Below are 23,162 nucleotides of genomic sequence, written 5' to 3' on the forward strand. Positions count from 1 at the left end.
CTGAGGTCTGCCAGTGCTGAATTCCACTGGCAGGGGTTGGGGGTTAGGAGTTGAGAATGAATGGGGGAGGACCTTGTTTGCCTTGTTTACTGCTCTATCCCCTGGGCCTAGAATATTCTACACATAGGTACTCCTATGTTAAATGAATAGATGAAAGACAACCTTGACATTCAAGGAAGGCCTTAAGGAAGGCCTTAACTCCAAGGCCATCAGAGTGACTCTGATGGAAATTGCAAGGTCCTGTGACAGATGAGGATGGAGAACTATTTGTCCTTTAAGTACTTCTCAAATCACATGAAGTCTGCTCAGCTCTGCAAAATAGGATCAACTTTAAGCATTGACATCGCAGGCAATGACTATGAATCAAGATTTAGAGGAAACAGATGCCTGAAGATGATCATGGTCCAAATTCCTTAGACTGCCACCTGAAGCTCTTCACCCCCTGACTCTTGCCACATTTTTTTCCTGCAACTTGCTCCATCCTGCTCTGATCTCTAGCCATCTCAGTGACATGTGGTTCCTGACTGCTTTACTCCACCCCCAACCCTTCAACGCCGCTGAGTCTATTTGGCTAACTCCTGGGCTTTTAGCTTTCAGCTTAAATGCCACTCCCTCCAGGAAGTCTTCCTTGATCCACAGTTGTAAGACTGGACTAACTGCCCCTCCTCACGCTCCCACAACACCCCGTACTCACCCTCATGGTGGTTCTCACCACTCTGTATTGTAACCTCCTGTTTATTTTTCATTCTTGATATGCTTAGACTTGAGCTCCATGAGGGCGAGTCTTGGTCCTTCTTATGTCCTTGGTGCCTAACTCAGGGCCTGGCCCCTAGTAGAAACTCAGTGAATATTTGTTGAGGAAAAGAATAAATGAATATGATGTTAAAATCAGGATTTGTAGGAATTCCCTGGTTGTCCAGGGGTTAGGACTCTGAGCTTCCACTGCAGGGGGCAGGGGTTTGATCCCTTGTCGGGGAACTAAGATCCCGCATCTGTGCGGCAGCCAAAAAAAAAAAAAAAATCAGGATTTGTGAAAGAGTCTGGAAGTGCGGTAGCTTAAGTGTTTCAGAGGTCATTGTCTCTGTAAGATGCTCCCCTCCATGATGTTTTCCTTAAGCCATTTTTCATAATTGTCAGATGATAATTATAGAAAAAATAATTATAGGCTGCCTCTAGCTCCATGCTGCCAGGATTCTCCTGGTTCTCAGCCCTCTCTTTAACATGGCTATCAACCTACTCTCTAATTCCCACCACACCCTCTCCTCTCTCTCTGATTGACTGCACTTACCCTTTTGTTCATATATAATAGAAGTATTTAACTTTTTAATTTAATGTGTGCATTTAATATATACTGTAAACAGCTGACTCAGTCAGGTAGCCAGTTCCTAGAGGGCAGGTGTATCATGCCTTTGTGCAGAGCTTCTCGCACTGCTGTGAGAAAGTGGGTGTGTCCCAGAGGAGATAATGCTTGCAGTTGCTTTGTGCTCAGTAGGACCGTAAACACAAGCTGCAACCAATAGAAAAGTCTGAGAGTATTTCATTCCCTACCCAAAATCTACCTCACTGCATTATTCAGCTGGCTTTCTCCCTGGAACACAGCCATCCCAGGGCCATGCTAGACCACAACGCACTGGTGGACTTTCAGCCAAGGGGTTGGAACTGTTAAGACTGAGGGACCTCTTGGATGTGATTTGGGAAGGGATTCAAAGGATGGCCAAGTGAGAGATCTTCCAGACTTTTTTCTGTGTCACAAAGATAGTAGCATGTAGAAACACCTTTTGTTTTCCTAACTCAATCACGACTGATACACCATCTGTAAGCGCCTTCCTTATTGGTTGACATGTTTATTCTCTGTCTCCCCCACCCCCCGGCAGGATGTAAGCTCCAGGGGGGCAGGGACTTTGCTTTATTTACCACTTCATCCTGTACACTCAGAACAGTGCCTGGCACATACCAGGCACTCAGTAAATGTTTCTTGAATGAGTGAGTGGGCTCAGGTAGTAAAACAGTAGGAGACTCCCAGAATCCAGGGAACAGGTGGGAGCTGCTGTGGGGGAAGTGTTGACTGTATGGGCACAAAGATGAGAATGAGGGCTGAAGTTTATTGGTACTAGGGAAGTAGCCATTGCAATGACAAAGTGACAGTGAGCTGCTCAGCCAGTTTTCTTCTTTTCTGGACATCTGGGGATCAGTAAATCATGGCCAAGTCCAACAATTCTGGACTGCGTGGCCAATCTCACAATTCTGGGTGGGACACCATGGAATTCCTGGGCCCTTAACAGAGTCCTGGGGAGCTGTGCAAATGGCCCAGAGGACTATCCATTGCCAGCATCTCTCTGCTGCTCACGTCGGAGCCCAGAGAAGCCTCTGTTTGGGTGGGGAATGGCACAGCTTGCGTTTGAACCTGCTCTTTCCCTGAAGCTTAACATCTACGTGTCCACCTCATTGTCCCAGAATTTATAACCCAAAGTCTACATAGACGTTCCTGTAACCCTTGATGTCTTTAAACTTGTTGCTGCTCAGATTTGCTTGGATCTGCCTTTGGCCACTCTTGAAGGGGACAGTCTCCAGAGTGAGGCTGGCTCTGTGATGGGGTTTGAGGACTCCAATGCTGCAGCAGAGAAAGGAGAATGTCAGAAAACCATAGGATTATGATAACCCCACAGTCCCTTTCCACGCAGCAACCAGGCCTCCCCTTTCCCTGTGTCCAGAAAGGACAGTGCTACCCCCAGGATAAGATGGGAGGGAGGGCGGAGCACTCACAGCACTCTCTGCCGTCTCCTAAAGAGACCACTTCCTTCCACAGTCAGTACACAATCTTCAACCTGCTCCGAGAGAGGGTTTGAAAATATCACCTGTATGAAGAGTGGCCGGTTCACAGTGGCTGCTCCTAAAGCCTGAACAGGGAAATCCAGAGAGGAGGGAGCAGAGAATTAGTCTCATCCCCCGGTTCACCAGGCATTTATGGAGGGCACTGTTCCCTAGATCTGTTCCTGAAGAGCTGGATTTCCGTGGCCTTTGTTTTTCCAACTATGGACAACTTAATGGGTTGTCATTAACATTTAAAAAAATGAAATAGAAGAGAATATCAGTGTACATCACAAAAGATATTGTTACATGAAACTTTTACTTCACTTATACATGTATGGATGTTTGTGTAAAATATTTCTACTCAGCCCAGCATATGGAAAGGTCTGATGAGTTGGGAGTCTCCAGTAATATTTCCTCTGCTCCAAGAATTTCATCCAAGTGTGAAATAAGCAAGAGCTCCCAAAGGATTCTCATGCATAATTTGAGTGGATAGAATATTTTTTGGCAATTTTTGCTGGTTTCTTCTTTTTGCAATCTGACTCCATCCCTTCCTACCCTCTTATCTTAACTGGCTTGATTTCTCTCTTTTTTTTTTTTTTTTGCAGTACATGGGCCTCTCACTGTTGTGGCCTCTCCCGTTGCGGAGCACAGACTCCGGACGCGCAGGCTTAGCGGCCATGGCTCACGGGCCCAGCCGCTCCACGGCATGTGGGATCTTCCCGGACCGGGGCACGAACCCACGTCCCCTGCATCGGCAGGCAGACTCTCAACCACTGCGCCACCAGGGAAGCCCAGACTGGCTTGATTTCTTTTCACACCAGTGCGTGAGTCAAGAGCAAAGGATCATTTGGGGCATAGAGAGAAGGAAGTAGCCTCAGGAAACTTGAAGGCACCTTTGGAAACCCTCCCTAAAACAGACTCCAGTGGCTGGGCTTGCCAGACACACCCCACCAGGGGGCACCCCAGGCTCACTCAGCAGGGTCCAGGGGGCTACTTGGCACTGGGGAGACAGCACTGGCAGGAAGGGCCCTGTGAAGTCTCCCCACCAGAATGTCAGAGAAGGAGGGGTCCTTGGAGGCCATCTGGTCTAATCCCATCATTGATAGTTCAAGATGCAGAAGCCCAGGGGCTTGTCCAAGGATGCACAGCCAGGAAATGGCAAGTCAAACCTAAGCTGACCTTTGTTCGCGCAGTGCTTTTCCCCCTCTCAGGACCCTCCCATTTGAGCCCGTGTTTCCTCATGTTGACCCTGGGGAAGGCCTCTCATGGTGTAAGAGGATGGAGACCGAGTGTGTTCAGATAAACCTCCCGCTCCTGGTGGGAGGTTCCTGGAGGCCACAGAAGAGGCAGGGGACAGGAGGGGCTGCTCTCCTGAGCAAGCTCTCAGGGGGCTCCCCCACCGCCCCCGGCCCAAGCTGGACCCAAGGAGCCCTCAGGTCACACGCAGGGCTCTTGCCTACATTAATCATGATGCCGGGACAGGCTAAGGTGATGATCTTGTTCACCACGGTCTTCTCGGGACTGCTCTTCTCTTCACCCAGGGCACTGATGCAGATCAGCTTGTCTGTGGACAGGTACTGGCCATACTGGGAATAGGGGATTTTGCAGGGATAGGTCTTTGCTAGGGAGAGAACACAGGATGAGGTGAGACTCGCTGGGGAAATCAGCTGGGCCTGGGTGGATCTGGGGACCCTTCTACAGAGAGGAGGGGGCCAACCTGTACTGATCCCCAGTAAAGTAGGTACTCGGTTTTCAGATGGAGGGGCTGAGAGGTGAAATGGCTTGTTTAGGGTCATTCTGCTGGTAAATGGGTGCACTGAGGCTGTAACCAAGGTCTGGATGACTTCAAAGCTCAGGCTTTCCCCACTAACCCAGGCTATATTCCTTGAAGTAGTAAAGAAAGGATTGGAGGAGAAGAAGGAGGAGGACAAAGGAAAGAAACAGAAGGAGGAGAGGAGAAGGGAGGGAGAGGGAAGGAAGGAAGGGAAGGAGGAAGACTCTGTGCTGGAGGGGACACTAGGAAGACCAGTGTCACAGGGGTCTGCCCCCAAACCCTTGTTGGCTGGCTTGACCCCACTGGCATTTCCATAAGCCACTGTGTTCACAGACTGTCCCCATGCCCATACCCAGAGCCCATACCTTCTTCAGGAGAGAGTGTGATGAAGGCTGTGTCCTGCCAGAATGGGGGCAGGGGGCTGCCATCATGCAGCAGAGACTGGGCACTCAGGTTCACTTTGAGGTCCTTGAACTGGGGCGCCGTGTTGAGGGCCAGCAGGACAAACCTTATGTCCCGGCCCATGTCGGGTGGGTCGAGCAGCTGGAATTTCAGGGAGACCTGGACAACATCACTGGGCCGAAGGGAAGGCGTAGCAAGGCTCCTAGGACTGTCCCTTGGCAGCATGGACCTGGAAGTTTGTTTGGAGGGAGCCTTGGGACCTTCCAGGCTTCAGCTTCTGAAGAGCCTTCAGAATCACCTGCCTCTCCTGGAGGGAACCTGGGAGGACAGAGCACAGAACCAGCTGTGGGCCAGGCTGACCCAGAGGGTAAACCTTGGCTGAACACTCTCCGTGAAGGCTCCACCAGGGTGTTAAAACCTTCATTTCCAATAACAAAGGCTCCTTACTAGTCATCAAGTCTTTCCAGGAGTTACACTCTGCTGAGCTCTTACACCTTTCATCTTCATATCAACTGTGAGAGAAATGTATTACTATTATTATTATCATTCCATATACAGATGAGGAAAATGGGGCTCAGAGAGGTCATGTCACTCGCCCAAGTCACACAGCTTGCACAGGGCAGAGTCAAGTGGAAACCAAATTCATCTGACGTGAAAATCTGTGCTCACGACCACTGGACTCTATCCCGTGTTCCCCAAGGGAAAGATGAAGGCTCACAATGCAGAGGAATAAACCTTAAAGACAACAGGACATGGTGTGATTTTCTGCTCCAGGACCAAATTATGGGTCAGTTGAAGACTAATTCCTGGAAATTGAGAAACTGAGAAGCTACGGTAAAAAAAAAAAAAAAAAAAGGAAATTAAGGAAGCCGAGTTTCCAGAGTACCCAGGCTTCAGTCCTGGGCAGGCGCTGTGGCCAGGATGTGCGGCAGGCGCTGTGGCCAGGATGTGCAGGAACACTCATCCGTGCTTCCCTAATAATCCCAGCAGCTGCCTTCACTGAGCACTTACTGGTCCCCTCAGTGCAACCCCACAATCTCCCCAGGCTGAGGCCACTCTTCTCCCCTCGCTCTGGGGTCATTCTAAGCCTGGATCCAGGCAGAAGAGGATCTTGCAACATTGGCTTCAGTAAGAGTGAGCCCAGAGAGGTGTGAATCAGACTTAGCTCATCTGTGGGCTGCTCGACCCCCAGATTCTTCCAGTCCAGTGGGAGGAGACAGAATGCTATCTGACTGAACAGGACACTCAGGCCCACTGGAAAATAGCTCCAACCACCCCCTGGCCCCCCCGGCCCAAGTTCACAGCAGAACCCTGTGGACCTCTGTAGCACATGCTGTCAGTGCCCCACTCACATCTCCTTGGCACTTGCTGTGTCAGTGCCCACGTGCCCTAATTTCAAATTCTAGCACCTGCGGCTCTTTGTGGCTTTCTCTGCCACCAGAGCTGACTCCGCCCATGCGTGGAGCAGGCCAGGAGTGCTAGGGAAGTTACGCCCCCTAAGGAGCAGCCCTCAACCCCTGACTGAAAGGAGTTGGTGGATGAAGAGCCTAGGCCCCTTGCCTCGTGGGTGGGATGAATCTGCGGTGTTGTTCTACACTTTACACTAAATCTCTGATAGGGTTGCCAAATCTAGCAAATAAAAATACAGGGCAGTTTCATTTGGATTTCAGATTAACAACAACTAATTAGGGCCATGGTTAGACAACAGCATTCTTCGTCCTGCATTTTCCCAGGTCACCCCACTGGCAGGGCCCCCAGCAGGACTGAGTCCCAGCAGCTCATGGTGCTAACCCCGCCTGACAAGGTGCTCTGCATTGGCTTTCTCCCCTTCCCTGCCTCCCTCTCCTTCCTTCCAGTAGTTTTTTTTTTTTTACATCTTTATTGGAGTATAATTGCTTTACAATGGTGTGTTAGTTTCTGCTTTATAACAAAGTGAATCAGTTATACATATATATGTGTTCCCATGTTTCTTCCCGCTTGTGTCTCCCTCCCTTCCACCCTCCCTATCCCACCCCTCCAGGCGGTCACAAACCACCGAGCTTGTCTCCCTGTGCTATGCATCTGCTTCCCACTAGCTATGTACCTTACGTTTGGTAGTGTATATATGTCCATGCCTCTCTCTTTGTCACAGCTTACCTTTCCCCCTCCCCATATCCTCAAGTCCATTCTCTAGTAGGTCTGTGTCTTTATTCCTGTCTTACCCCTAGGTTCTTCATGACATTTTTTTTTCTTAAATTCCATATATATGTGTTAGCATACGGCATTTGTCTTTCTCTTTCCGACTTACTTCACTCTGTATGACAGACTCTAGGTCTATGCACCTCATTACAAATAGCTCAATTTCGTTTCTTTTTATGGCTGAGTAATATTCCATTGTATATATGTGCCACATCTTCTTTATCCATTCATCCGATGATGGACACTTAGGTTGCTTCCATGTCCTGGCTATTGTAAATAGAGCTGCAATGAACATTGTGGTACATGACTCTTTTTGAATTATGGTTTTCACAGGGTATATGCCCAGTAGTGGGATTGCTGGGTCGTATGGTAGTTCTATTTGTAGTTTTTTAAGGAACCTCCATACTGTTCTCCATAGTGGCTGTACCAATTCACATTCCCACCAGCAGTGCAAGAGTGTTCCCTTTTCTCCACACCCTCTCCAGCATTTATTGATTCTAGATTTTTTGATGATGGCCATTCTGACTGGTGTGAGATGATATCTCATTGTAGTTTTGATTTGCATTTCTCTAATGATTAGTGATGTTGAGCATTCTTTCATGTGTTTGTTGGCAGTCTGTATATCTTCTTTGGAGAAATGTCTGTTTAGGTCTTCTGCCCATTTTTGGATTGGGTTGTTTGTTTTTTTGTTATTGAGCTGCATGAGCTGCTTATAAATTTTGGAGATTAATCCTTTGTCAGTTGCTTCATTTGCAAATATCTTCTCCCATTCTGAGGGTTGTCTTTTGGTCTTGTTTATGGTTTCCTTTGCTGTGCAAAAGCTTTAAATTTCATTAGGTCCCATTTGTTTATTTTTGTTTTTATTTCCAATTCTCTAGGAGGTGGGTCAAAAAGGATCTTGCTGTGATTTATGTCATAGAGTATTCTGCCTATGTTTTCCTCTAAGAGTTTGATGGTGTCTGGCCTTACATTTAGGTCTTTAATCCATTTTGAGCTTATTTTTGTGTATGGTGTTAGGGAGTGATCTAATCTCTTACTTTTACATGTACCTGTCCAGTAGTTCTTGAATCTCCTCCGTGATAAACCACTTGTCCTCAGGATCCCCCACCAAAATAGCCACAGAGAGAACGGGGGTGGAGGGGATGATCGCCAGTACCCTTGGATGTGTTCAGTGCTTGTCTCTCAGGCTCAGACTCTGGAGCTCCCCTGTGTTGGCCCCAAAGGCCGACACGGACAAACCACAGACACCCACTTGCTGGCGCTCCCAGGAACCTCAGGTACCCCTGCCCCCACCCTGTGTAGTCATGAATCACTCCTGCTCGGGTCCTGCCCCTCACCCTGCTTCTGGCCCTCTTGGACTGCATATTTTTGCTTGGCTCCCTGGTGGTTGAAACTGGTGGTTTATCTCAGTTTCCAGGAATCAGTCCAGCTGACTGATGTAGATGCCCCTTGCTCTTGCTGGCTTGGGTCAGAAGACCCTGCTAGGGCTCCCATCTCTCAGAATCATCCTCATAGGGTGGACGTAGGAGTGAACATTTGGCCTTACATGGGCCTCGGTGCTGGCTGTGGTCTGGCCTGTCCTCCAAACACCCAATGGAACATGAATCAAACAATAAGCTAAATGAAATTAATAAAATTAATAGGAGAGAGTTTACTCAGTCCCCTGCTATCTTCAGTGGGAGGCTGATTTTTCGGGAAGGCAGGCGCAAGGAATTCATACACTGTTGATGGGATGCCTGTCAGTGGCCCTGCAATCAATGTGACCATCTTGTGGAGGGTGCTCAGTGGCCTGTGGGGAGTGGGGTGGTGGTGGGCATGAGGAAGTGAGGCAGTGGGGACACCCCAACTGGGACCTTAAAACTGAAGGGATGGGCTTCCCTGGTGGCGCAGTGGTTGGGAGTCCGCCTGCCGATGCAGGGGACACGGGTTCATGCCCCGGTCCGGGAAGATCCCACATGCCGCGGAGTGGCTGGGCCCATGAGCCATGGCCGCTAAGCCTGCATGTCCGGAGCCTGTGCTCCGCAATGGGAGAGGCCACAACAGTGAGAGGCCTGCGTACCGCAAAAAAAAAAAAAAAAAAAAAAACAAAAAACTGTAGGGCTGAGGAGACAGTGGGCCTGGGTCCTGCCCATCCACACCCCAGAGGGCTGCCCCAGCTGGCAGAGAGGTTCTCTGGGGTAGTGGGGAAGGTGCCTACAGGGATTGGTCGTACCTTCTCCGTACTTGCAGTTTTCCGTGACGTCATCCCGCTCATCACTCTGGATCCTCTTGGTGCTGATAAAATTGCCAACAGAATTGGTGTCCAGGTGAAGTTTCTGCTCCTTCCCTCCAAAGACCAGCCAGGCCATGCAGTCAGCATTTACCATGGAGAAGGCGAAGGCTGTGTCCTATTTCAGATCCACCTCTCCTTCTTTGATGGCTCTGATGGAGGCAGGGCCGTAGCAGTAGAGGCCTAAAGGGGAACAGGGGTGCCTCAGTGGGCTGTGGCTGCAGGGCTGGGTGGAGTCGGGTCTGTTTCTGTGGGAGTGGGCTCTGCCTGTCCTCCCAAGAGCCTCACTGTTGCTCATCTCCTGAGGTGTGGCGTCCAGCACCTGCCAGCCTCCGTATCTGGGAGGGAGGTCATTCCGGGCCATCCAGCACTCATTCCAGACGTGGAAATTCCTGAGGGAGAAGCCAGAGGAGTGGGTGTCAGATGAAGCTGAGGGAGAGTTTAGGATGCTCAAGTTCTTTCTGGAGCAAGGCAGGGGGCGATGTGTGATGGACGGCTAGATAGAAAGACAGGGCACCACAGGCCTGCACCCCTCCGTGGGTGACAGGTGACCGCTCTTCCTCCTGTGAGCCTCAACTTGCCTGGAAAAGAGCTTTCCTCTCTTTGTAAATAAGAGTGAAGGTTTCCAGAGGCAACGGAAGTTAAAAACCCTTCACTCTCTCTCAAAGAGACCCTTGAAGCCCTTTCCTGTATGTGCCGCTGACTCACAGAAGCAGTCACAGAGGCAGAGGTTTTTTTGTGTCCAGAGGTGAGAATTCAGGCCCTCCTGTGGTCAGAGCCACAGGCTGAGTATTAAATGAAGGAGGTGACAAAGGGGAAAACTCCCCCAGGGCAGAGAGCTCTTGTGATGTGACAATTCTAGACTCAGAAAATCATCGTATTTGTGTTCAGCTGCCTCCCAGCCTTCGGGCTGGGGCTAGCAAGCCCTGGGGCTGGTGAAAATGGGGGTGAGGCATGAGAGGGCAGCAGGCTCATAGGTACAGTCCTGGCCTGCTTCCTGCTGGTAGGGTTTGCCCTAGAAAGAGAAGGTGTCTCTCGCCAGACACTGTCCTTCTTCTTACTCTCCAAAGTCCTGCCTGTGTTGTCATAATACTCATCTACGATCAGGTTTCCGTCTGTGTCGTGGCCAGAGTCAAAGTTGGTGATTACTTGGGTGGGGATCCGCAGGCACCTCATCACTGTAGAAAGGACAGAAAAATCTCCTGTGGGCTGTGGATTCCTGGACTTAGCTCCCTTAGGCTCAGGGAAATCATGCACTTGGCAGGCAGGAGCTGTCTGGGGCACTGGGTTGGCGACACTTCCAACTTCCCTCCCCACCTTCCTGAGCTCCTCTCCCTGGGGCTCCACACAAAGGTTAGGCAGCTGGTTGCTCAGACAAGCACTGCCAGGGCCAATAGAGGGTCTAGCAAGTGTTGGTTTCCCCTGCCCCAGCCAGCAGGGTGGGAGAGGCATGCCTCCTTTGGCAAGACTCAGCAGCTTGACTTGCCTTGACAAGCATCCTTGATGATCCTTGCCTGAATTATTATACTGGTGGTACCAAAATGATTATATTCTAACACTATCATTTCTTCTACCTGTATTAGCTGGCATTCTTCTATAAAGAAAAGCATTTCAATCCCCCTCTCCCATTTTTTGGTATTGTTATGGGTTCACATATTTTTTTTTTTCACTTCAGCAGAGGTTATTTTTAGACATTTGCTTGGTTTCTAATTTTTCCCCTGTTGTAAATAATACTGTGATGGACATCTCTGTAGATCAATTCTACTTTTCCCCCTTTGGGACAGATTCCAAGAGGTAAAATGACTGAGTCAAAAAATACAGATATTTCTAAGGGTTCTTCACAAATACTACTGTCATTTTAAAATGTTTATAATTTTTAGTTTAGATACTTATTTATATTAAGCATTTATTTGCTTATAGATTTTAGTTTAGGCTCCTTATATTTTGGCACAAAGCCCTTCCAGGCTGGGGTGGGGACACATCCCTGGATGCAGAGAAGCCCAAAGGGGGAGCATGCACTTCCTTGGAACGGCAGGTCTGCACAGATCTGCAAGGAATGGAGGGCAGGGAGTGAGCAGAGCTGACAGTGAATTGTAGGTGGAGGTGACACAGGACCGCCTCGGAGGGGAGGGTGAAGGTGGGAAAAGCTGCCACTGAAGGAGCATGAGACAGGAGTGAGGCGAGAGCATGCAAGTGACTCAGGAGCATTGCATGGGCACATTTATGTTAAGATTACAGTCAGGAGGGTGTATAACACTTACGGTAATAAGAGCACATGCCAAGGAGGGGTGGGCAGGGAGATCAAGGAGCAAGCCTCCATTCTTCACCATGATTGATGAATTCATGAAGTGCCAGTGGTGTTGTCAACTCCTGCCAGACATGGCGGGATGGGCACTTTTCCACCTGAGCACAGGTCATTGGTCTCATGGCGCTCTGAGTTCTCTACTAGACATGGTACATGGTGTGTAATGATTTGTTTATGAGTCTGTCTTCCTGAGGGCAGGGATTGTGTGATAGTCAGCTTTATCGTTATGCAACCATTAACAATACAAGGCAGGTCTGTATTGCAGAAACGTAGTGCATCTTTGCTGGATGGGTGAATGAATGTCTTGAATCTTTTGTCGATTCTGGTGATTTCCGACTTCAGCACAGCACCTTTGTGATGTGGGCCCTGTGGTGTGAAGTGGTTCCTGCTTTGTTGCTCATCCCCTTTGTGATGTCGGCCTTGTGGTGTGAGGTGCTTCCTGCTTGGTTCCTCATACCCTTCGTGTTGTGGGCCCTCTGGTGTGTGGTGGTTCCTTCTGGATTCACATCCCGTTTGTTATGTTGGCCCTCTGGTTTAAGGTGGTTCCTGCTGTGTTCCCATCCCCTTTACGGTGTGGGCCCTCTGGTTTGAGTGTGTTCATGTTGGGTTCCTCACCTTTTTGTGTTGTGGGCCCTCTTCTGTGAGGTGCTTGCTGCTGGGTTCTTCATACACTTTGTGATGTGGGCCACCACCAGGCAAATCCCTGTATTACTTTTATAATAAAAAGATACGTAATCAAAGCAAATAACTAGGGACATCCCTTGTGGTGCAGTGGCTAAGACTCCACGCTCCCAATGCAGGGGGCCGGATTTGATCCGTGGTCAGGGAACTAGATCCCACATGCCGCAACTTAGAGTTCACATGCTGCAACTAAAGATCCTGTGTGCTCCAACTAAGACCCTGTGCAGCCAAATAAATAAATATATATATATATTTTTTTTTTTTTCAAAAGCAAATAACCAAAGAGCAAATAGTAATGGGGAGGGAGATGCACTGCTGCTCATCAGCTGTGCTTCTGGATGAGATGTTCCGGGCACAAGTTTTCCTCAGTGTGACAGAACTGACCCTAGGGACTGTCGCCTGGTGTTGTGAGGATTAAGTAAGCGTGGCAGCTGGGCCCCCGCTGGAAACACAGTTAACAAACAAAAAACCAGCCGCCATCATGGCCGTTGTCACTGTTGTCCCTTCATCTTCACCCTCTTACTTAGTGGAATTCCTGAGTGTGTGCCTTCAGCTGTCCTTCCCCCTTAAATCCTGTTGTCCTAATCAGACGTGATCAGCAAAGAACACCTTCCAACTTTCTATGGCTGCTCCCCTAGCTCCCAGGAAGTTGTGGGGTCATATCTCACAGCTTCCTGGTGCCGTTTAGTCCCCACTTGTCAGCAGTTCTGGGTGAAGCTTGCATGAAGGGCACCCTCCCATCTGGTCCTCCTCCCCTCTCCCTAGGAGCCCAGGGCCCGGATGGGCCATGAACAGGTCTGAGACTCACCTGTCCATAGTTCCAGGGGCAGGGACAGATCCAGTTCTTGTTCCTTTGATAGGAAGCCGTAATCATTCATGACATACTCCTGCCTCTGGGGTTCACCGTCCAAGTAGACAGCGTCTCCTGGGAATCAAAGTGGGAGGACACAAAGCAGAAAAGCCATGCCACCCTTCCTGTTCCATTCCCATCCCCAGAAGGCCCAGGGCCATGGAAACTGAGCTCTGGGGAGAGAACCCGGTGACTCCAAGAAGGGCATGAGTGAGGCGTCTTGGGGAGGCCCATCCCCTACCCCCCATCAACACCAGCAACAGGCTCAATAGGAACATGGGGTAGAAGTAAAAGTTACCTTTGGTGGAATTTCTTGGTTTACAGAGTACATTTACCTCCTAGCCCCATCTCAAGGTTGAGGAAACAGGCTCAGAGTGATAAGTAACTTGCCCAAACCACACATATGTAGAGTGAAATTTGAACACAGAGCCCATGTGAGTCCATGTTCCCTTCCCTTTCTGCTACACTCAACTAGTCCTGGTTGGAAATGAGAAAACTGGAACCTAGGGGTTGGCATTGACCTCAGCATTCCTTCTGTAGGAATTTATTCTAAGCAAAGTATTTAGAAAGTGCACAAAGATTTAGATACTTAAGCTGCTCATCTGAGTGCTGTTTATAACACTGAAAAGTTGGAAACAACCTAAAGGCCCTGTTCTTAGGGACTAGTTGAATGATCATCTCCATCACAGAATTCTGTACACTATTAATATATGGGTGCAAAATTGTATATTTAGACAGAAATCTACGTTTGATATATTAAGCTTGAATAGGTTACATAATGTGTAGGGCACGAATTGACTTTTGTTATAAACATATGTGTATGAACAGAGGATTTTGAACCCTATTCTGAAAGATGTTAGCAGTATTTTTTTTCTTTTTGCCTATTGGTGTTCTCTAGATTTTCTGGAATGAACATGTCTCTTTTATGATATAAAAAGAATTTTCTCTTTAAAGTTAAGAATGAACAAACAAAAGGCCATGGGGGCGGATGTCCTCATTGCAGTGTCCTGGAACTGTCTGGAAGCCCTGCCTGAGCCTCAGGTGATGGTACCCTCCCCCCTTCCTCAGAGGCAGCCTCAGACACAGTCTGAGGGGGGGCGTCGCTGGTGGAGAAGGACTCCTGGTTGACATGCATTTTATCAGGTTTTGGACCAGTGTGGTGAGAGCTGCAGGTTCATGGTTGAGAGCACGCACATCCCTCTCCATAGTGGGGAGCAGCAGTGGGCTGAGAAAGGGTGTGTGGGGCTCCCCAGCCAATATCTTGGCCGTGGTGATGGGGGAGCCACTGATCCTGATTTCAGCCCCTACCAATCCCTAGCCCCTATAGGTTCTCCCTGGGACCTGGGTGGGGCACAAGACTGAAAAGAGAAGGCCGCACAGGCATCACTCTCCTCCCCACAGCTCAGGGGGGCCCTCAGTACAAGTCTGAAACCCCTAGTCTTGGAGGCCGGGAGATATGCGTGCGTGCGTGCGTGCGTGCGTGCGTGCGTGTGTGTGTGTGTGTGTGTAAGAGAGACACAGAGACTGGGAGAACAGAGAGACAGACAGCTGTCCTCCTTGATTCAGTGGCAGTGCCTCTTCACCGGGCTGATAGGTAAGAGTTCTGAGCCGTTCAGCGACAGGGCAGTGAGAGGTGGTGAGAGATGTTGAGGGTTCTGGGTTCTGGCACGACCCAGCAGGCCCCCTGGGGATAAGGTTGGGGAGAGGGAGAGGGAGGAAGGGAAGCAGGGGCGTCCTTTTTTTTTTTTTACATCTTTATTGGAGTATAATTGCTTTACAATGGTGTGTTAGTTTCTGCTTTATAACAAAGTGAATCAGTTATACATATACATATGTTCCCATATCTCTTCCCTCTTGCGTCTCCCTCCCTCCCACCCTCCCTATCCCAGCCCTCCAGGCGGTCACAAAGCACCCAGCTGTTCTCCCTGTGCTATGCAGCTGCTTCCCCTTAGCTATCTACCTTATGTTTGGTAGTGTATATATGTCCATGCCTCTCTCTCGCTTTGTCACAGCTTACCCTTCCCCCTCCCCATATCCTCAAGTCCATTCTCTAGTAGGTCTGTGTCTATATTCCTGTCTTACCCCTAGGTTCTTTATAACATTTTTTTTCTTAAATACCATATATATGTGTTAGCATACGGTATTTGTCTTTCTCTTTCTGACTTACTTCACTCTGTATGACAGACTCTAGGTCTATCCACCTCATTACAAATAGCTCAATTTTGTTTCTTTTTATGGCTGAGTAATATTCCATCTCACACCAGTCAGAACGGCCATCATCAAAAAATCTCGAAACAATAAATGCTGGAGAGGGTGTGGAGAAAAGGGAACACTCTTGCACTGCTGGTGGGAATGTGAATTGGTACAGCCACTATGGAGAACAGTATGGAGGTTCCTTAAAAAACTACAAATAGAACTACCATATGACCCAGCAATCCCACTACTGGGCATATACCCTGAGAAAACTGTAATTCAAAAAGTGTCATGTACCAAAATGTTCATTGCAGCTCTATTTACAATAGCCTGGAGATGGAAACAACCTAAGTGTCCATCATCGGATGAATGGATAAAGAAGATGTGGCACATATATACAATGGAATATTACTCAGCATCCTTTAAGTCAGAAGTAAGGCTTGGTTGAGTCTGGCCTCTGCCCCCAAAGCCCACCAGACCCACTCCCTACTCTCATCCCTCCCTGCCCTTCTTCCTGCTCTCCTCTCCTGGCTCGCCCTTCCTTCTGCCCACACTGTGTCTGCATGCCTGTGGAACTACCCCTGCCCCCAGGCAGATTTAGAGGATGGGAATTATCAGACATGTGGTGCTGGGACACTCTCCGTAGCTTTGTCTATCGAAGACAAACACTAGAAACAGCCAAAATGCCCATAAGTAGGGGACTAATGAGAAACATTTGGTACATCCAAACAGTGGAGTGATCGTAGCTATTAAAAAGAATGTACTGATAGGGGCTTCCCTGGTGGTGCAGTGGTTGGGAGTCCGCCTAACGATGCAGGGGACACGGGTTCGTGCCCCGGTCCGGGAGGATCCCGCATGCCGCGGAGCGGCTGGGCCCGTGAGCCATGGCCGCTGGGCCTGCGCGTCCGGAGCCTGTGCTCCGCAACGGGAGAGGCCACAACAGTGAGAGGCCCGCGTACCGCAAAAAAAAAAAAAAATAAATGTACTGATAGGAAAATATGTCCAGACTTGGGGATTGATTGGGTTCGGTGTGATTGGAAGAGGGGGATAGGAGGGGGAGGGTTCTAGAGACAGGCCGAGAAGAGGAAGCAGGAGTTGGGAGGAGGGGACCTTAGGGTCAAGTCTAACCAGCTGGAGGGAGGCCCCTAAGTGGAAAAGGACATCTCGGCCTAGCAAGGGAACTGGGCAGGATGGTATGACTAAGAAGGAATGAGTAAAATGGAGTCCTTCGATATGACATGGGAGTGGACCGGTCTGGAGTGGGAAGGATGGTTTGCCATCAATACCCATGACCGAGATCTGGGAAGGAGAAACTGGCCCGGAATAAGTAGGCAGGACCGAATAGGTAGCCCTGTGTCCACCAGAAATGAGATGGACTTACCCGCTACCTGTAGCGTTACCCTGGACTCGGCGAGGGTGATGGGGGTCTTCGAGTCCGGGCGCCGTTAGTCGTCAGCCAATCCCAGCAGTTCGAATGGTAATGCTGTTGGGTCGGCCTGCCCCCCGCGTGGAGACGCTGAGGGAGGGCCAGTCGTAGGGCAGTCACTCTTCCAGTGGCCCGTTAGCCCGCAGCTGGGCCAGGGCTTAGAAGGAGGTCGGGGATTGGGACATTGGCGAGCCCAGTGGCCTTCTTTTCCGCATTTGAAGCAGGCCCCCGGCGGGGTTGCCTTTTGCGGACCCCGTGGATGCTGTGATCCATGGGAGATGGCCGTCCTTAGGGCGGCTACAAGAGCTTGGGTTTGGAGGGCCACCTTCTGGTGCATCCGAGCCTGTCGGCTGGATTCTGCCAAATCCTCACGGCCATTATAGACTCTAAAGGCCATCTTTACCAGATCTCGAATAGGGGTTTGAGGGCCGTCTTCTGCCTGTTTTAATTTCTTTCGGAAATCAGTCTGGGGCTGATTGGGTGATAAAATGGGTGGCTAGGACCGCTGCCCCTGCCGGGGTGTCGGGATCCAACCGGGTGTATAGAGTTAAAGCCTCTGTAAGGCGATTGAGAAAGATAGCTGGATTTTCGTTAGGTTCTTGGGTTATCGCTTTTCGTTTCTCAAAATTGACTACCTTATGAGCGGCAGCCTGCATGCCAGCCAGGAGGCATTGGATCATGAGGTCGTGCTTACGACAGCCATCTTGGCCATCCTGATAAGTCCAGTCTGGATCGGTGCCAGGTACCGGCAGTCGCTCCGACAGGCATGGAGTTGTCGGTAAGGTGAACCTGATCTTCATGGTTTCGGGCAGCAGTTTGAATTCTTTCCGTCTCGTCAGGGGTCAGAGTAGAAGATAGGATCACAAAGATATCGTGCCAGGTTAGATCGTAAGCTTGAGAGAGGTAGCGAAATTTTTTGATGTAGTGGGAAGAGTCGGCAGAAAAGGAGCCTAATCGCTTTTCTATTTGAGAGAGATCTTGGAGGGAAAAGGGAACATGAACTCTAACTAATCCTTCCGCTCCTGCTACCTCCCTCAGAGGGCAGAGGAGATTTGGATCTTGGGAGTCGTGAGAGCGTGTATGTGCACTAATTGGCGAAGCAAGGGGCGTGGGAGGAGAAACCGTTGAGGGAGGCGGGGGAGCGGTTGGATGGGCCGGAGCGGGTTCGGGAGGAGGAGGGACCGCTTCAGGGTAGGGTGGAGGTTGGAGAGGAGTTCTGGAGGGGGGAGAGGCGAGAGATTCGGGTGGGTCGGCTAGTGGAGAGGGGTCATCGTCAAAGGAAATTAGGGGCTTGGATGTAGGAGATGTAAAAGGAAGGGCGGGAGCGTAAATACCAGAAGGCCTGAACATAGGGTACCTCGGACCATTTGCCCGTCCTGCGGCAGTAATTATCTAGATCACGGAGGATGTTAAAATCGAAAGTACCTTCAGGATTAATTGTCTAGAGAATATTGTGGCCAGGCCACAGTGGAATAGAAAATAAGCCATCGGCAACGGAGATCTTGGCTAGGAGACACCCCAGGGGCGTCTTAGGATCTGGTTTCGATTGTGAGGTTCCCATGACCCCCAGTCTGTCCCTGAGTGAATGGAGAGGGAGAGGGGCGTCCCTGGTCTCAGTCTCCAATTCACGGCAGGTCGGAGGGCGGTTAGGCGATTGGGACGTCTCCACAATCACCCGAGGCCCGGCGGGTCGGAGAGCGGTCAGGCAATTGGGACGTCTCCACAGTTGCCCGAGGCCCGGAGGGAGGACGGAGGAGTCCCTGACGCGGCCGCGATTAGGGACAGGGAGTCCGGTGGGCAGGGACTCTGGGGGTCGGAGGGAACAAGGGATGGGGACTTACCCCGTTTTCTGCCGGATCGGAGAGGTTCCCTGGTTGTCTCCTGGGGGAGGGGAGGAGTGGCCCGCGCGGTAACCCGCGGGGCTTGGTACCCCTCCCGGGTTTCGGCACCAAATGTAAGGTCGGATCTTAACAAACGGCCCCGCGAAACAGAGGAGAGCTTCAAGTGAGCTTTATTAGAGAGCGCTCCCGGGCGACGTTCACTGGTCCGAGAGAAAGGGGCCAGAGAAGTCGCACCCGGGGCGAGGGTTGGGCAAGATTTTATAGGGGAAGAAGGGAAAGGGGTGTGGTGAATCTGGGAGGGCGCAGGGTATTCCTTATTTGGTGGTCTTTTCGGGTATCCTGGGGGACCGTTAGTCCCGCCCCTCGAAAGGCGGGAAGGCTGGGCCGGGTGCAAAGTCCCCAGGTCAGTTCCTGGAACTGGGTGGTCCGGAAAGTCTCCAGGTCAGTTTCTGGAACTGGGTGGTCCGGAGAATTTCGGTCTGATGCAACCTGTGAATCTGATTGTGTTCCCCTGCCTCGGGCCAGTTGGCCTTACACTCCCCAATCCCCTGCCTCCAGCCCCTGGTAACCAACATTTTACTCTCGGTTTCTACAAGTTCAGCTTTTTTAGATTCCATGTATAAGCGGTATCATACAGTATTTGTCTTTCTCTATCTGAATCACCTCTCACTTAGCATAATGCCCTCAAGGTCCATCCATACTGTAGCAAATGGCAGGATTTCCTTCTTTCTCACGGCTGCCTAATGTTCCATTGTATACACCACATCTTCTTTATCCATTCGTCTGTTGACAGACACGGGTTGTTTCCACATCTTGGCTAGTGTCACAGAGGTGTAGATATCTCTTCGAGATAGTGATTTTATTTCCTTTGGTTATATGCCCAACAGTTGAATTACTGGATCATATGGTAGTTCTATTTTTAATTTTTTGAGGAGCCTCCATGCTGTTTTCCCCGGTCGCTGCACCAATTTACACTCCCACCGACAGTGCACACGGTTTCCCTTTCCTCCACACCCTCACCAAAACTCGTTATCTCTTGTCTTTTTGATGATAGCCATGTAATGATAACTTTCAAAAACACAGTGAAAGGGGGGGAAAAGACCAGAAAGATAAGTGTCAAATGTTAGCAGAGATTTCTTCTTGGATGGGGAAGCTATCGGTGATTTTTCTTTTGTTTCTTTTCACTTTTCTGTACTTTCCAAATTATCTAAGAAGAGCACAAATGATCTAGAGAATCACAGGAAGAAAATACAAAAGAGTGGCTCCCTGTTCTTAAAGTAACAAAAACACACACAATGAAGGAAGAGAGGCTGAGGAGGTCAGGTTGGGGAGAGGGAGTTGGTGAGGGAGCAAGAAAGGGAGATGGGGTCAGGGAAAGTGAGGGCCTGTTTTGGCGGGCAGCCCGCTACCCCTGTGAGTGGGCCCTGCCCCGCCGTCCCCAGGCTCTCAGGCCGGCAGCAGCTTCTGGCCGGTCCCCGCAGGCCACAGTGTCCTCCCAGCATGTCTGGGCCGCCCTCCCCAGACCTCCCTCCAGCCTCTGCTTGGGGGCTCACTAAGACAATTTAAATGGAGACACCTGGGATCTAGGATTCCAGAGAGGGTGGTTTAGAGGGGATCACGTTGCACTTATTTTGTGGCTGCAGATCTTGCAGGAGGAGAGAGAAGACAGGAAGAGCAGGGAGGGCCCAGCCACACAGGTGGCAGTCAGGCTGAGAGGACCAGCCAGTAGCAATAAGTAGCTTGTTAGCACACAAAAAGGAACACTGATGATAGATAAAGCATTTTTATTGTCTCTTCCCGAGATGCACAGTGGTTCTAACAGCACTTCCTTCACCCCCAGGCAGGGGGGGAAGAGGACAGAGAAGGAGCAAAGATAACACCACACACCCTCAGGAGGGGAAGAGAGCAAAATGGGCCTGGAGGGGTACAGGGGCCGAGAGGGTGTCAGGAGGGGGGCGGGGGAGTGGCTGGATGACTGGGAAGGCCTGAGGAGGCGGGTGTGAGGCTCAAGAAGCCCTGCCTGCAGCAATGAAGATGTACTTGTAGCCCTTGATCTCCTTGATCTGTTGCTGCTGCTGAGGACTTGCAGCTGGTGGGGTCCGGCTTTGATGGGGGTAGAGGTCCAGTTGAATTTGGATGGTGTGTCTGGCCACCAGAGTTCCAAGACTGAAAGTCAAAAAGGGCCTGTTAGAGCCTTGAGTAACTGCTTGGGTGGGTGATCTGGTTTCCTCTCTTCGTTGGTAGCACGTCCCACACCCCCCCCACACCCTCAACACCACTGAGCTCAACCTTCCCCAAGGAGGTGGGAAGGTGGGGGAAAGGAGGCAGCATCCAGGAGACTATGACCATCCTATGACCCCACGAGGCATCCCCTTATCTAAAACCAGCATGAGGCAGGTGGATAGCTATGGTACTTACTCATTTGTTATCTGCCCATCACTGAGGCCACTGCCCTCCAGAACCATTGTGCAGTGACTCAGAGCCACCGAGAGGGTATTGGTGAGCGAGATGTGGACTCTCAGGGCCTTGCCCACCTCGGCCCTGTCGGACACCTGTGTGGAGAGAAGACGGGGATATCATGGGCAACTGGCCTCATGTCCGCACTCAGTTCAGCAACCTCACTTCCCCATCCCTCTGATGACCACCAGGGACTGCTCACTTAGCACGAAGATGCTGCAGGGGCGAGAACATGAGCCCACAGTATTCACGGTTAACACATACACTGGCCTGCCTTAGGAGCTCACAGTACTACTGGAAGCCACCACCAGCTGGGAATTGGCACCAAGTGAAATCTATTTCCCTCCCTGTCATCTAGCTCAGGATGGCAATTAGATTTCAACTTAAGTGCCAGCTCCAATCCGTTAGTTGTGGCTGATAGGAATGGTGTGTTAAAAAGGATCCTGAGGACAATCCAGAGCCAGTGAGAGGGTCATGATTGATTAGTAGTGTCTGACACAGGCATGGGATAAGGAAGTGGTGTCATGTGTGCCATCCATGTGCCACTGGTGATGTCATTCTGAGGCCCAAGTTGCAGGATATGTTAATGGCAGAGAAGGACCTGACCCAGGTGTCCTAGACCCCAGTCAGGATCTTCCTCCCATGCTGCTCTGTCTTCATATACATTAGCAGACCCTGAGTTTCTCCAGGTGTATTCAGTGCATCACATGTGAGGTCTGTGTCATAGGGCAGCATGGCCTTGACTTGTGAGTGGGAGGCAGGGATCCATCCTACTCACTTCTAGAGCCCCAGTGCCTAGCACAGTACCAGCCAAATGATGGATATTTGGTAAACGAGTGTTGAACTGAAATGACCTGACCACCCAGATCATACTGGGGGCACGTTCTGGCTCAACCAGAGACTCGAGGAGAAGGAAGAACACATCCTGACTTCTTTGGAATTCAAAGAAAAGAAACAAGTCCTTTGTACTCTAGTGAGTGTGCCAACGTTGAACAAGGTCAAAATAGCTTTGGCATCCAGCATGGTCACACGAATCATCCCGGGGTTCCTTAGCAATGGGGACCAATTAATAGCCTACTTGGCACTTGATGTGTTTGCATTGGATCCTGTTGTAACCAGGGCTTTGTGTAATGGGCAGGGCCCTCACCTCAGCCCCAGGCTTGTGTCTGCTCTTGTGATTCTGCCCACTGTTACCCCCTCCCCCCTCATGGAGGCTGCCTGGCATCCCTTGGCCTGATGGCCTCACAGCATGTCCAGGTGAAAACTGTCAGGTGGCCAGACGGTTTATGATGAGGAGCCACTCACATCTCTTTCTGGTGGGGGTGGAGGGTGCTGTTCACAGATCCACCAGGTGCACAGTCAGGTGGGGATTAGGCAGTGGGCAAGGCCTTCAGGTAGGAGGGGAAAGTGGGGAAAGGAGCCTTCAGAGGAAGAAAAACCCTGGTTATAGGACATGGAGATCATCCCTGCCCTCCCCCATTTACCCTTCCTTCACCTGTATTCGTTCCTCATGCAATTGCCTTGCCAGCCACTCAAGCCTCTGAACGTGAAATGTGAGGCTCACCTTTCATTTGTTTCCTTCTTCCTTGTCACCCCTGTCTTATCAGGTGACAAGGAATTTGGCCTGAGTCTCTCTCAAACCTGTCTTCTCTATTCTATCTCCCAGATACCACCTTTCTTGTCTCTTTGCCTCTGCAAAGCTACTTCCTTACTTAAAATGCCTTCAACTCCATCTCGTTTCTCTAGAGTGTCTTCCTGTGCATCTTCTGTAAAATGTCACCTCCTCTGGGAAGCCTCCCCTTTGCACAGAGTGCAAGGGACCACACCATACTGCACTTTAATCACCTGTTTGGTGTCCAAGGCAGGGACTGTGCCTTGTTAGCTGCTGTGCCCCCAGCCCCTGAATTGGGTGAGTCAGAGGGCCTCTGGGCCCCATCTCTGTCCAGATGCCTTACCTCAGTAGATAAGTGGGGAG

At 50.3% G+C, this 23,162-nt stretch overlaps 2 protein-coding genes across 2 annotated transcripts in view; one reads left to right on the forward strand and one right to left on the reverse strand.

Moving 5' to 3' along the window:
• Nucleotides 1-23,162, forward strand: part of ADAL (adenosine deaminase like) — a 105,220-nt gene that overhangs the window by 31,158 nt on the left and 50,900 nt on the right. The window lies entirely within an intron of this gene.
• The window catches only part of LOC132528401 (protein-glutamine gamma-glutamyltransferase 5-like), a 38,209-nt gene continuing 17,504 nt past the window's right edge, over nt 2,458-23,162 (reverse strand). The window contains 8 exon segments of the mRNA XM_060164300.1: nt 2,458-2,611; nt 2,764-2,897; nt 4,272-4,432; nt 4,951-5,228; nt 5,230-5,305; nt 9,378-9,617; nt 9,723-9,826; nt 10,474-10,612. Coding sequence (XP_060020283.1) covers nt 2,458-2,611; nt 2,764-2,897; nt 4,272-4,432; nt 4,951-5,228; nt 5,230-5,305; nt 9,378-9,617; nt 9,723-9,826; nt 10,474-10,612 — 1,286 coding nt within the window.

Source organism: Lagenorhynchus albirostris, chromosome 1 (genome assembly GCF_949774975.1).
Source record: "Lagenorhynchus albirostris chromosome 1, mLagAlb1.1, whole genome shotgun sequence".
NCBI lineage: Eukaryota > Metazoa > Chordata > Mammalia > Artiodactyla > Delphinidae > Lagenorhynchus > Lagenorhynchus albirostris.